Source organism: Emiliania huxleyi, assembly GCF_000372725.1.
Source record: "Emiliania huxleyi CCMP1516 unplaced genomic scaffold EMIHUscaffold_61, whole genome shotgun sequence".
In the NCBI taxonomy this organism is placed as follows: Eukaryota; Haptophyta; order Isochrysidales; family Noelaerhabdaceae; genus Emiliania; species Emiliania huxleyi.
In genome coordinates, this window is record NW_005197426.1 from 421750 (window position 1) to 436136 (window position 14387).

Sequence of the window (14387 nt, forward strand, 5' to 3'; positions counted from 1 at the left end):
CCTGACGGCGCACCCCGCGCAGACCGGCGCTCCGGGGACAGAAGGAAGCAGCGACCGCGCGCGCGGTCGCTGCTCCGGCCCCTTCCGTCGCGCGCGCCGCGCGCGCGTTGCGCCGCTGCCGCCGCGCCCCCCTCGCCGTCTGTTTCCCGCCGTACTCGAGTATGGTGTGCGGTGCGCGCGCACGCGCAGCGCACACAGCAGCACCTCCCCACACCCCACCCACCCCGTCGCGCCGCCGCCGCCGCCCCCGCCGCCCGCCGCCGCCCCCGCTGTAGCGTTTGGGGGCGACTGGCGACGGCAAAAATGCAAGCCCCGCCCCTGGCCACTGTATTAATAGCAAATCGTCATTTCATAGAAACATAAATGCGCCTTGCGTGGGGGCGTACCGCCTCTGTGAGCTCACACAGCTCACAGCTCACTCCTCATTCCAGCGATTACTGCTTCTGCTACCTGGCGAGCGATCACCGAGCGAGATAGTAGGAAAAAGGATTTTACAACCAAACTCCCTCGCACGACACTAGGAATCCTAGAGGCAGCACGGGACTGGCGCGCACTGGCACTAACACAGCAAAAAGAATTTTACGGCCAAACTCGGCGCCCTCAGCGCTCCGGACCAGTGATACGGCCGGTGACCCAGTGTGCCTCGTGTCGGCTCCGAGCCAATCGTGTGCAGCGTGTGTGTGCGTGTGGGCCCGTCCTCCATGCTTGGAGGTGTGTAAGACTGACTGACTGATTCGGCGCCCACTGCCCCCCTGCCACGCCCTCTGCGACAGGCCCTCTGCTGCGCTAGGGGGTGGACAGCGTCCTAATCTAAAATCTGAGGATTCAGGATTGATTAGCTTCAGTGGGGCTAAAGTGAGTTTATGGATGTGTGAGAACGGTACGGGACGCGAGGAGGCACGCGGACCGACTCGTCGGTGACTCTGCTGCACGCCGTTTCAGAATTTTTCTCAGCGTGAGCGAGACGTGGAAGAGTGCCACCGTCGGGTAGGACGGGTCGGCCCGGAGCATCAGAGTAGCCGTCGTGGTCGCGGCGAGCAGCGCCGGCCACTCCGGCGCCGCGTCCGCAACATGGGAGCATGTCCACCGCCACTTCGCGGTCGCAGCGCTGTTGTCGCCAGAAACGCCGCCTATCCCTCTGGCGGGCCAAAGATCGCCTCGCATGTCGATTTTGACTCGACGGGCGCATGGAGGCATCACGTCTCCATGCGCCCGTCAACCTATTAATACATGCGGGGCGCGCGCGCTAAGACAGTGATGCGGAACCCAAAGCCTTCCGGTTCTTCTTCCGGTGGTGCCGCCGCGCCACTCAATCCCAGCAGCTCTTCGCGCGACACTGCATTCTGCGACGGCGCCACCATCTGTTCTGAGCTCGAGTAGCCCTGAACTGCGGCGCTCAGCTCCGCCTGACTCGCCTCAAGCGCAGCGACACCCGTCACGACGCAGTCCTTGCACTTCCTCTCGTGCGCGGCCTTGCGCATCTGCGACTTTGAGAAGCTGTCCGGAGGCTTCACCTCGCCGCATGCCGCGCACGGTGGCCGAGACTGGCTGTTCTTCCGGTGCATGATCGAGAGGAGCGGGGAGGAGAGATACCTTAATTCCTTTTTACACACCGCTCACCGGCGCCCGCGCCCGGGAGATGATGCACACTTGGGAAGGGACTTTCACCTTTCTTCTCGGGTGTCGCGATGCACCCCGCGCGAAAGAGAGAATTTTGCCACGCAGAAAATAGTTCCCCGTCGTTGCACAGGCGCTGCAGCGTGTGGAGGCGACGGAGGCAGGCGGCGTTTTTCTTTTTCATTCTCCCTTACAAGTCCGCCGAATTTAAGATTTTAGAGGCCGGCCGCAGGCCGGCGATTTTCAGATTTTAGACCAAGATTTTAGAGCTCTGGGGTGCATTTTAAGATTTTAGCTGTCCGTTCACACATTTTCAAGATTTTAAGGCTGACGGACTCCCCGCCTTCAAATCTTAAATTCGGCTGACCTGTAAGAAAAGAGAGTGGAGTGCTGGGGGGGGCGACAGGGAGGATGTGGCCTTGAGTTATGTGTTTGCCGACTCAGGGTGTGTGGCAGCCAGCTGGCTGTGTGTCTTGTGAGCTTGTTTGTGTCTGTGTGTCGCTCGTGCGTGTCGTCATCATCTGTCCAGCGTCCACCCATACCGCGTTGGTGTCCAGTCCGAGCCTGGCTGTTCTTCACCTTACTACCTACCTACCTAGAGTGAGTGGGCTTCGTCCCTGCTCTACACAACATGCACAGCATTGGCCTTTCTGCCTCTTTCCGACGTCAAAATCTTTCTCTGTACTCGGTGGGGTCTCTGCGAAGTCATCAAACACAAAAGCAGTGCGCTGTGCGGCAGATGCTGTCACCGAAAGGTGAGCCGGACGTTTCCGAGCTCGCCAAAGCAGGCCACGATGTCGTCGCCCACGGCGAAGGCCTTGGTCTTGGAGCAGGCGCCCGTGATGACGGTCTGCCCCGGCCTCAGCCGCTCGCCGCGCGACGGGAGGTGGTTGGCGAGCCAGGTGAGGCTGGCGAGGGGGGAGCCGAGCGGGACGAGGGAGGCGGCGCCAGAGGCAACCTGCGTCCCATTGATCGAGATCGTCGTCTCTACCGCCGCGAGCGCTTTTGCAGAGGGACAGCCGGCGCAGCCCACCCGCCAGCCTCGCCCGCGCACCACTGCCCCGGCGCTCTGTGCGTCGGCCGACTTTTCCAGCGCCGTCGGCTTCTCGAGCGCGTACCGCGAGCCGCAAGCCTCGATGGCGAGGAACACCTCGCCGACGGCCGCCCACACGTCCGCCTCTGAGAGCGGGAAGCAGGTCGAGGCGGGCACAGGAGTCGACCTCATGACAAAGCCAACCTCCGCCTCGACGTTGCTGTAGTTGCAGCGCGCCCGCGGCAGCGACACGCCCTCCGCCACGACGCCAAACTCGGGGCTGGCGACACCGGGCGGCGGCCCGAGCAGCAAACCCGGGAGCGCAGGCACCGGCTCGCCGCTCGGAAGCGCCGCCACGCCGGTGCCGCCCATCTTGTAGCCCACGACGCCGCCCACAGAGCCGATCGACGGGTGCTCCCGCAGCGCCTCGTGCACCGCGTACACAGAGGCGACGTCGGGCGGCGTGAAGTGGTCGCCTCGCTCAGTGATGGTCTCGCCGGTGAGCCAGGCTCGGGCGAGGCGGTCGGCGCAGGCCGCGGGGCTGAAGGACGTCGTCGATGACATATGTGCGTCAAGGCTGGCGTGTTGACCACGTAGGCCGTCGACCCGCCCCCTCCCGGAGGTCTGGGCAGAGGTCTCCCGGAGAGATGGGCGACGCACGAACCCGAGGCACAGCGCGCACCCCTGCTGCGCCGAATTCTTCTGCTTTCATAAAAAGGAAGAAATTCCTCACTGCGATGTTCGTAAAAGCTAGCACTGAATGTTCGTAAGAGGGAAAAGATTTGCCAACAACAAACCTAAAACAAAACTCAAACAGAAGAAATCGATGCTGTACCCCTCCTCCCGCCGCAGGCACTCCTGCCACTCTGAGGGGCACAGCCAGGTCCCGCTCTGAGGCGGCGCCACTCATGCGGCGTCGGCTCCTGTGTCTTCTCCTCCTCGCGGCGCCGCCTGCTCGCGCGTGCACCACCATTCTTGCAGGCCGCGGCGCCACCGCCGACGGCTCCACCCTGCTCTTGCACACCGACGACGGCGGCGACCTCGACTTTCGGCTCGGCCGCACGCACCCGCGGGACGTGAGGAAGCCTTGGCCAGTGCTGCGCAAGCGGCCGCAGTACCCTCGCGAGGTGTCTGATCGCTCTCCCACATATTCGCCAGACAGCCTCGACGCGACTCTGCCCGCCGACCTCCTCGACCGCTGGCGATCGGCCGAGTGGGCTGCCAACCAGACGATCGGAAAGCTCGTGCTCGACCCGTCAATAGCGGTGCTGCTTGGCGTTGACCCAGACACAACGCGAACCTTTGGTGCCCTCGAGGGCGCGTATGCCATCGTCAATGAAAAGCAGGTGGCCATCGTCGAGAGCACCTGCGAGGTGCCTCCATTCATGTGGTCGCCCGCCCGCCCGCCCGCGACGCCGGGCCGGCCGCACGCGACGCGGCGCGACGGCGCGCTCTGGGACATGGGCGCTCTCACGCAGGTGGCGCTAGCGCTCTGCGCCACCGCTCGCTGCGCCGTCGACCTGATGGGCCACCTGGCGGTGCGGGACGGCTTCTACGGCGAGGACGGCTCCGACGCGGCAAAGCCGTTCGGAGGCGAGAACGTTATGGTGGCCGACCCCGAGGAGGGTTGGATGCTCGAGGTGTCGACTCTACCTCCCGACGTTGCCGCGGGCGCGGGGGTCGAGGGCGCGGACGGCGGCTACTCTGCCGCGTGGCGGCGGATGACATGTCCATGACACGTCCAAGGGCATGTCTCGTAGGCGCGGACGGCGGCTACTCTGCCGTGTGGGTGGCCAAGCGTGTGCCTGACGGCCACTTTGCGATGGTTGCGAACCGCTTCACGATCCGCGACGTGGTCGAGGTGACTCCGGACGAGAGCACGCGGAGCACGCTCGCTTGCCGCGGGGAGGAGGTCCGCCACTCGTCCAACCTCTTCGCCCTCGCCGAGCACATCGAGAGGCACTCCCTCAACCCGATGCCCTTCGAGAGCCTGCCCGCGGGCGCGCGCAAGCTCGAGGGCGGCGGGCTGCGCGTCACCGATTGGGCGAGGACTTTTGGCTTCTTCGTCCGGCCCGACTACGCCTCGTACACAAACGGCCGCATCTGGCGCGTCCTCTCCGTGCTCGCTCCGCAGGGAGAGTGGCGCTGGCCGGCGGCGACTCCCCTCGCCAACGAGTACGCTTGGTCGCACGAGCCCTCCCGCCCGCTGACGGCCGCCGACATCCTCGCCCTCGCGCGCGACGTCTACAGAGACGTCGCCGCGCCGGGGCTCGACGTCACCCGCGGCCTGGCTTCTGGACCGCACGGCGACCCCTCGCGGTACGACGATCCGCAGTACGGCACGCCCGGCGGGGGTGGTGGCGGCCCCTTCCCGCGCGCAATCTCCATCTTCCGGACCTCCTACTCGCACCTCATCGAGCTGGGCCGCCGCGGCGGGCGGCTCGCCGGCGCGCGAGTGTGGCTCTCGCAGGGCGCCCCGCATGCCGCCGTCTACACGCCCGTCCACGTGCAGCCCGCCGCCGCCGACGCGGGGGGGAGCGTCGCCGACATGCCTGCGAGCCTGACGAGCGGGTCGCTCCACAGAGCCGATGCGCTCGACGGCGCGCCCGCGAGCACCTCCGTCTTTTGGCGGACGACGCTGCTGAACAACTGGGCGCGCGCCGTCGGCTACGACTTCGCCTGGGGCTTGATCGAGGCCGCGCAGAGGGAAGTGGAGGCTGCGACGAGGGCTGCGGCCGACCGGGCGGAGGAGGCGGCGGCGGCAGCCGGCAGCGAGGTGGAGGCGGCCAGGCTTCTCGCGGAGGCCGACAGCGCCGCTGCAGCGCTCAGCGCGCAGCGCCACCACGACCTGATCGCTGCGCTGATGACGCGGCTGCACGACGGCTACCTGATCGAGCCCCACGCGCCAAAGCTGCAGCTGACCAAGCTGTGGTACCCGAGCTGGTGGCTCGAGCGAGTCGGCTTCTACACCCAGGAGGCGGAGGCCATGCCGCCGCGAGAGGGATTGCCCCAGCGCACGAAGGAGGAGGCGCGCCCGCGCGACAGCTACCGAGCCGAGTGGCCCAAACGTGCCGCGCCCACCACCAATTTGGCGGTGTCGCCGGTGCAGAGATCGCCTGGCAGGCCCGCAGCAGCGGCAGCCGCATCAGGCTTGCCGGCGCTGACGGTGCTCGTCGCGCTGGCCTTCGCGCTCGGCACTCTTGTGGGCTCCAACATGCATCGCCGGCTCACCCCGGTCGGCAGCTTGGGTGAGCCGCTTGTGCGCGCCGAGGCCGAGGTTAGGGTGGGATTTGGAGCAGTTGATTAGTTTGTGCGTACCGCGAGTATGGCGAGGCAAGTTGTGATCGCCGGATCGTTATCGGCGTGTGAGGTTCTCGCGGTCGCGATCGCCTCGTGGCCAACGCCAGTTTAGCCACTGTTAGAGTAGTCGCCGAGCTCGAGAGCAGCGAGCGTGGTTAGCACTGGGTTAGCATATATTTAGTTTTAGAGGCAGCGGGTTGGTCAACTTGTTCGACGGATTGGCTCCGTCTTCGGATACCCATCACTGAGCCGACGATGCTACGGGTAGCCCCAGGGTGGCGCCCACCCCCATACCCTCGGGCACTTGCCTGCGCCCTCGCGCGCTAGCCCACGCCCTGCCCCACAAGATCTCACTCCATCCCGGCCTGCGCGGCATACCTCGGCACCCCCTTGCACGGAATTTCAAAACGCCCAGGTACCCTGCTCAGACCGGCGAAGCGCCACACAGTGCCACGCAGTTCGCAGTGCCGCACAGCGTGCGGCGTGCGCGCGGGCGCGCGCGCGCGGGCGTGCGCGGGCAACCTACGCGCAGGCGCAGGCAAGTGCCCGACCGAGGCGCGGGCGCGCGCGGGCGGGCGCGGGCGGGGCGCGGCGCGGGCGCGACATCGGCATGTGGATGCTGGGCACAAGAAGGGTGATCTCCGTCGCGGAAGAGCAGGCAGACATGACAGTCAATCAAGCCCTGACGAGGTGTGTAAAGAAAGTGAGTCTATCGGTAAGCGCGGGTTAGCGCGGGTTAGTGCTCACTAACCCGGCACGGGTCAGCACGGGTCAGAATGGGTTACCATAACACGGCACTAACCCAGCACTAACCCGGCACTAACCCATGCGGCTGGGGGGCATACGTCAGCATGGGTTATGGTGAGAGATGGGCCCAGGTAGGAGGCTCCACGCCACCTGACTCGCGTCGTGCCACCTGACTCTCGCCTGGAGAGGCCTCTTAGCCGAGGCACACGTGGCAATCGCCACGTGCGCCAACAGGGATTTCGGCCATTTTAGAGCCTTTTGCACAAAAATGCAGGTGGCTTTAGCCACTTGCTCCATGAGCAAAACAGTGCAAAAAGCACCTGGAGCAGATGGCTTACGCCGCCTGTGGACATGGGCAAAACAGTGCAAAAAGCACCTGGAGCAGATGGCTTACGCCGCCTGTGGACATGGGCAAAACAGTGCAAAAAGCACCTGGAGCAGACGGCTTACGCCGCCTGTGGCCATGGGCAAAACAGTGCAAAAAGCACCTGGAGTAGATTCCAAACGCCGCCTGTGGCCATGTGATGCGCTCGGGTGGCGCCAAGGGCTTCGGCCCCCTCCAAGCCACCTGCCCCGCCCCCCTCGCCACACGTGGAGGGCTGGAGCACGTGCGCCACCTGGGCCTGGGCAGGTGGCAACAGGTGGCTTCAGCCCCCTCCAAGCCACCTGCCCCCCCTCCCTCGCCACACGAGGAGGGCTGGAGCACGTGCGCCACCTGGGCCTGGGCAGGTGGCTCCAGGTGGCTTCGGCCCCTCCAAGCCACCTGCCCCGCCCCCCTCGCCACACGTGGAGGGCTGGAGCACGTGCGCCACCTGGGCCTGATGGGTGGGCAGGTGGCGCCAGGTGGCTTCGGCCCCTCCAAGCCACCTGCATGCCCCCCCTCGCCACACCTGGAGGGCCGGAGCACGTGCGCCACCTGGCGCAAGTTTGAATTCGGAAACGGAAAATCCGAGCCACGGAAGGGCTGGCCTGCCAAACGCGAGCCTCCCCGCTCCTCCCCGCGCTGCAAACTGGGACTGTGGGGTGTGTGAAAGAGGGCCTGCGGCGGTCATCGGCGGCTACAATCAATGTCCGGCGTCGACATAAGCCTGGGGCTTCAACCCGGCCCGCGCGGGCGTTTGGTGTGGCTGCAAACGCCGCAGGAGCCGGTGGCTGCGCTGCTCACGCGCCGTTGCTGCCGACGCTGAGCAGTCTGACTCGCCAATGAGAAGACTGCCCGATAATACGCCATCACTCGATCCCCGATAAACCAGGCCATGCAGAGCTTTGTCGGCCTCGTCGACGTCGTGTGCTGGCTGCGCGGTAGAGTTGCGAGAGTGGATTGTGGAGGCGCGGCGGGGGCGGCTCGTGGTGCCGAGGCGGTGTATAGTACATTCCTATTCAAAAGAACACGCACGATGAAATTCCCGAAGTGACGCCCAGGTGGCGCACGTGCTCCAGCCCTCCAGGTGTGGCGAGGGGGGGCATGCAGGTGGCTTAGAGGGGCCGAAGCCACCTGGAGCCACCTGCCCGGGCCCAGGTGGCGCACGTGCTCCAGCCCTCCAGGCAGGTGTGGCGAGGGGGGCAGGTGGCTTGGAGGGGGGCGAAGCCACCTGGCGCCACCCGAGCGGTCACATGGCCACAGGCGGCGTTTGGAATCTACTCCAGGTGCTTTTTGCACTGTTTGCCCATGGCCACAGGCGGCGTAAGCCATCTGCTCCAGGTGCTTTTTGCACTGTTTTGCCCATGTCCACAGGCGGCGTAAGCCATCTGCTCCAGGTGCTTTTTGCACTGTTTTGCCCATGTCCACAGGCGGCGTAAGCCATCTGCTCCAGGTGCTTTTTGGACTGTTTTGCTCATGGAGCAAGTGGCTAAAGCCACCTGCATTTTGTGCAAAAAGCTGCAAAGGACTCGTGGAGGCACGTGGCGCTTTCCGCGTGTGTCTCGTGCAAAATCCGGCATTTTGTGGCTTTCAGGTGGCACGACGCGATTCAGGTGGCGTGGAGCCTCCTACCTGGGCCCATCTATGGTTATGGTAACCCGAGACTAACCCGGCGCTAACCCGGGTTAGTCGAGGGCATACGTTAGGATGGGTTAGTGCCGGGTTAGTGCCGGGTTAGTGCCGGGTTAGCGTCGGGTTATGGTAACCCGTTCTAACCCGTGCTGACCCGTGCTGGGTTAGTGCGGCTTAACCCGTGTGGAACCCGCGCTAACCAGCGCTTACCGATACTGTAGACTCACAAGAAAAAACTCTGCTAGCCTGCTTCGCCTGGCAGTGCTTGCCACTGTCTCCTCGAAGCGTCAGCATGGCCACTCTGCTCCTCCTCAGCACTGCTTACTCCCTCCACCCTCTCTCACACCGTGCCCCGCGTGCGCGCTGCTGCCGAGCGGACACCCTCTGCTCGTCGGCCGCCAGCCTGCCGCCACCGCTTCGGGACGCCGACGCGTTTGCGCGCGGCGTCCTCGACTGCGACGCGACTGCTTGGTGGCGGCAAGACTCGCAGCGGCTGCAGATTCTGGTGCCTCTCGCCGACGGCGTCTCCTTCAAAAGAGATGTGTCCGTCGACGTCTCGCGCAGACGGCTCACGCTCCGCGTGGCCGACAGCGACGTGGCGGTGGGCGAGCTGTGGCACGAAGTAAATGTGGACGCGTCGGACTGGTTCGTGGACGATGCGCCTGACTTTGGCGACGCGCGCTTCCTGGTGGTCGAGCTTCAGAAGCGCGAGAGCTTCGTCGACTGGGCGGCTCCGCTCAAGCCGGCGGGTGGGGGCAGCGGAGAGGAGGGTCGGAGGAGCCTCATCATCGGCGGCAAGGGCGAGGCGCAGAAGCAGGCTCCCACTCGCAATGTAGCACTCTCCTTTTTTTTCCCTCACCCGCGACTCGCCTCTCTCTCTCTTCCAGGCGACGGCGGTGCAACTCGCCTCGTACCAGCTCCTGCAGAAGCTACCCAGCGCAGTGCGGGGCGACGTGTACGCGCGCGAGGCGGCCAGCAGCGAGACGCTCTACTTTCTCGGAAAGGTCATCGCAGAGGCGACCGACGCGGCGCTCGCCCTAACGGCGCAGGAGGCGAGATGCTAGCCGAGAGATGGCCGAGGTGTAGCCGAGATGCAGCCGGGATTTAGTCCGCGCGGCGCAGGAAAGCGCCTCGAGCGCACTCACGCCTCCACTGCAGCAGCCTCTGCAGCCACTGCAACCTCTGCAGCCACCGCAGCCTCACACCATGAGCCCCGCCGCCTGCGGTGCCCCTCCACCTTGTCCGCACCGGCAAGGAGCTCGCGCGCCTCCTCCAGGACCCTTCCAGGACCCTTCCAGGACCCTTCCAGGACCCTTCCAGGACCCTTCCCGCAGGTGCTCGTCAAAGAGCACGCGCGACTCTACCTGCCGTCCGTCTTCAGGACCCTCGCTGACGAGGCGAGGCAGACCCTTCCTAGACACTTCCTAGACACTCCTAGACACTCCTAGACACTTCCTAGACTCTTCCTAGACACTTCCTAGACTCTTCCCTGACGAGGCGCCGCTCCGCCTCGCGCCTTGACACGGCCGTCACACACGCACACGCACACACACACACACACACACCACGCACGCACACACACACACCAGGCACGCACGCACCCTCGCAGGAGATGGAGCTGTGGCTCGCGCCGGGCAACTCGGAGCTGCGCGTTGCTCAAAACGAGATCCCGCTCCACCGCTGGCGCCGCGTCGACGGGGCCGAGGGCGTGCCGGCAGCGGGCGCGTGCGGCTTCGAGCCGGAGACGGGCCCGCGTGAGGGCTGCGGCGTGCCGCAGGACATGCAGGGGAAGCCATTCGCGGTCCGGCGGGACGGAGCGGGGAGGCCTCTCGCAGCGCCGTTCGAGGCACCGCGCCCGAGTGAGTCCTCCCCGCCCTCCTGCCACTCACACCGCCCACTTCTGGCCCACGTCTCGCGCGCAGGCGAAGCTGATGGCGCCGGACGAGGTGCCAGGCGCATATGAGGCATGGCTGAGGAGCCAGTGAAGATACGTGCGCGTTCGGGTGCGCACCGTTTCGCGCGCCGTTGCACACCCCCTTGTGCATGTTGCAATTGGTATTTTGTTTACCCCATTTTTCAGATAACTCGTTTTCAGATAGCGCGTCGTTCGGTAACCGCGGTAAGTCGAAACGAGACACACATAGAGCGTAACACTCTAAAGCCGTAACACGTACCTTCAGAGCAGCGTGTGCGAACTCGCGAGCGGTCGGATCCTTCGGCGATCGCGTCCCCCCTCGCCTGCCTCCCACATACGCGCACGCACTGACATACAGCAGGGTGTGTGTGTGAACACACCACACAAGTCGAAACGAGTTGTCGCGCGCAACGTCAAAATCGCATTCAAGTCGCTGACACTGTTGCGAGAGAGTTTCTCTCGCTCGTTGCGTCACTCTCGCGCGCGAGCGGTTTGATCGCTCGGGCAGTGTGAGGGCATCTCCTCGCCAACCTTTGCAACAACCTCACCCCCCGGAGGTGAAGCCCCCTCCCGCCCCACCGCTCCGCTGCCGCGCCGCGCCCAGCGGCCTAGTCCCACGCCTCGTCGCCGTACGCGTTCCTGCGCGCGCGGCGCGGCGAGGCGCCCTCCGAAGCCGCCGATGTCCGCCCCTGCGCCGCCACCGCCCGCTCCCGCAGCCCAACCCATGCGGACGAGGAGGCGGAAGGGTCGCGGCCGGCGGCGGCGCGCGCGCGGACATCGGCCCACGAGGAGGAGTCGCCTACCGACGGGCACACGATGACGTCTCCCGGACATGTCCCGGACATGTCCCGGACATGTCCCGGACATGTCCCTCGGTCGTGCCGACCTCTCTCCGGCTGCGCGCCGCACTCCGCCTCGTCGCCTCGCCGCTGCGCCCCTTCCCGCCTGCCGTCGCTGGGCCTCGGCTCTCCCAGCCGGAAGGCGCGCCCCTCCGCATCCTCCCTCGCCGTCCGCTGCTGCCTCCGAATCTCGTCCCACCCGCCCTCCCCCAGCCGGCCTCCCTCGCCGCCCTCGCCACCCTCCCCTCCGCCCTCCGCCGCCGCCTCGGCGACGCCCTCGCCGACTCCGTCCGCGCTGCCGCCGCGCCGCCGCACCGCCTCCCCCGGCAGCGCGGAGGGAAGCTCGAGCAGGTTCGCCCTCAGCAGGCTCAGCGCCTCCGCCCCGCCGCCCTCTCCTCCGCCCTCTCCTCCGCCCTCCGTCCCGCCCTGCTGCTGCCCGCCCTGCTGCTGCGAGAGGCTGGCGGCGAGGTTGCGGTGGATGGTGCGCACCGCCTGCCGTCCGCCCAGCTGCAGGATCCGCTCCGCCTAGGACCGGCCCCGAGAGGAAGGTGGGCGAGCTTCCCGCGAGCACCTCACCTCCCTCCCTCTCCCTCCGCCCCTCTCCTCTCTCTTCTCTCCTCGCCTGCTCGGCGAGTGGCGACGAGTCCCCGCTCGAGCGAGCCTCCGCGCCGTGCTGCAGCAGCATAGCCAGCGAAGGTGCGTGCGAGCGGAATGTGGCGAGTCCGTGGCCGACCAGCGCGCCGGTCATCCCGAGCACGATCCGCTGCGGCGTCGGCATCTTGAGCGAGCGACTGAGGAGCGAGCCGGCCAGCCCGCCCCCGAGCGCGGCGATGCCCGCCCCGCGTGACGCACGCCTCTCGCACTCCATTAGAAGCTCGCGCTCACCAGGCGTCGGCTCGTACCTCGCCGCGCGCACCCAGTAGAAGAGGGCCGCGGAAGCCTCTGCTGCCTTGCGGTCGGTGAGCGAGTTGAGCAGCCACGCGGTGCGCTCCTCTTCGCGCAGCGAGGTGCTGCTGTGTCCGTCCGGAGAGCTGAACCCGTCCATCATTGCCGAGCTGCTATGGGCTCACGGCAGCGAGTTGCCCAGGGTCGAGAGGGTGCCGCCAGCCAACTGGACGGCGAACAACGCACAAAAAATGAAACCCGGTGCGCGTTCTGCAGTTAATTAAGGGGAAACCCGGTACACGGAACTAACCCTCGGAGACCCGTGTTATTTTACGGCCCTTTCCCTGCGAACGCGCACCCCCGGGGCTAGGGCTCTCTAGCCCGTAACCCGATCCCGATCATCCGGCCCGCTGGGTGCGCTCCTCAGCTCCCCGGCCCTGGCTGGATGTGAGGTTACCGACTGCACTCCAAGTGCTCCAAGTGCGATGCCGATCATCCGGCCCGCTGGGTGCGCTTCTTAGCTCCCCGGCCCTGGATGTGAGGTTAATGACTGCACTCCAAGTGCTCCAAGTACTGTTGCCTCCCCTTTCTCCCGGCCGGGGTGGGGCGCGCGCGGGGGCGGCGGGTGTGCGGGATGTCTGTGTGTGGGCCCGAGAGCGATGCGTCATGTGTGTGACATGTGTGTGTCCGCCTTGCGTTTGTTTCATAACATCGAAGGCTAGCTAAAAAGACGCGAACCACACGTTGCCACATGACTCACAATTTTGATGTCACAAGCGTCCACGAAGGATGACCCTCCCCTTCGGCCGACATCGTCGCAAAAGAGGGAGCCCCTTTGCGCCGAGCGCTGGTCGTCTCGCGCAGCGACACTGCGGCCTTGGCACCCCGAGTGCTGTGCCTCCGGCACAAGACGATCGTAGCTGCTGCCGTCGCGAGTAGGGCGGCGAGTGGCAAGGCCACCGCCAGGGCGAGCGTGTCGGCTCGAGAGCCAGACGGCACGGAGGCGAGACTCGCATCAGACTGCAGCGGCGATGGAAGCAGTGGTGGTGGCGGCGGCGGCGGCGGCAAGGGTGGTGGTGGTGGAGGCGGACTCGATGGCGACTGTGGCAGAGATGGAGGCGAGGGCCGTGGAGGCGGAGGCGAGGACAGAGGCAGCGAAACAGGCGATGGCGGTCGCTGTGGCGCACGCGAGGGCAGCTGAGGCGGTGCCGAGGGCGGCAGAATCTCCGGCGATGGCTCGGGTGCCGGCGGAGAAGGGGAGGGCGAGGGCGAGGGCGAGGGCGAGGGCGAGGGCGAGGGTGGCGGTGGCGGCGGCAGCGACTGTGGCGGCACATCGACGCACTGCCCCGCGGGCTGTCGGTACCTCGCTGGCGCATCCTGAAGCCACCCGTCAGCCCACGTCGCCGACTCTCGCCGGTAGACTTGCGGCTGCGTCGCCTGGACCACAGCGCCTCCATCTCCCGTCCACGACGTCGGCCAGTCAGAAGGCGGGCTGTTCGGGCAGCTGTAAAGCGAGCGCGGCGTGCTGCCGCTGATGCGCAGCGGTCTCGTGCACGAGTAGTACACAGAGAAGCATGTGCCCGGCTCGGTGCAGCCCACTCCTATCGGCGAGCCCCTGTCCCCAATCTTATCGGTCATAGGGTTGGCGAGATGTAGGGCACATTGCTCGCAGGCCACGTCTGGGATCTCGACGGTGATGTAGAGTGAGTGGTACCCTGACTCGTCGCCGGGCGCAGCCCCGGCAAAAGAGTCGTCGTGCGGGACGTGATCGAGAAGCGTGCACGATTCGTCGTCGTCGCCATCAGCGCTCAGCGAGATGCGCCACGGCGAACCGCGATGGGTGATGCTCTCTTCGATGTGGATGGTGAGCGGTCCCGGAGCGACGGCCGTGACAGAGCCAGAGAAGTCGTCGTGCTGAGCACCGCACGGGCCGTTCTTGATGCCCGTGTCGGGCGAGCGTGCGGTCGGGCAGGCGAAGCGAGAGTGGCCGGCAGCGGAAATTATTATGAGGAGCATGGCGGATGAGTTTTGTGCGCGGCGAGTACACCACGAGCAGTC

At 66.1% G+C, this 14387-nt stretch overlaps 3 protein-coding genes across 3 annotated transcripts; 1 reads left to right on the forward strand and 2 right to left on the reverse strand.

Annotated features, from left to right (window-relative positions):
- Positions 1–2362: 2362 nt before the first annotated feature.
- On the reverse strand, positions 2363–3214 carry EMIHUDRAFT_104698 (hypothetical protein; the record flags this gene model as incomplete). Its single annotated transcript, XM_005764011.1, has 1 exon — positions 2363–3214. The coding sequence occupies one exon, from the start codon at positions 3212–3214 to the stop codon at positions 2363–2365; it is 852 nt and encodes a 283-aa protein (XP_005764068.1).
- Positions 3215–3387: 173 nt separating this feature from the next.
- Positions 3388–5957, forward strand: EMIHUDRAFT_214509 (hypothetical protein; the record flags this gene model as incomplete). Its single annotated transcript, XM_005764012.1, has 5 exons — positions 3388–3412; positions 3632–4023; positions 4129–4378; positions 4411–5007; positions 5473–5957. The coding sequence occupies 5 exons, from the start codon at positions 3388–3390 to the stop codon at positions 5955–5957; spliced, it is 1749 nt and encodes a 582-aa protein (XP_005764069.1).
- Positions 5958–11213: 5256 nt separating this feature from the next.
- On the reverse strand, positions 11214–12492 carry EMIHUDRAFT_214513 (hypothetical protein; the record flags this gene model as incomplete). The annotated part of the gene is made up of 2 exons (XM_005764013.1): positions 11214–11244; positions 12086–12492. 2 exons carry the CDS (start codon positions 12490–12492, stop codon positions 11214–11216), a joined length of 438 nt encoding a protein of 145 aa, XP_005764070.1.
- Positions 12493–14387: the final 1895 nt, after the last annotated feature.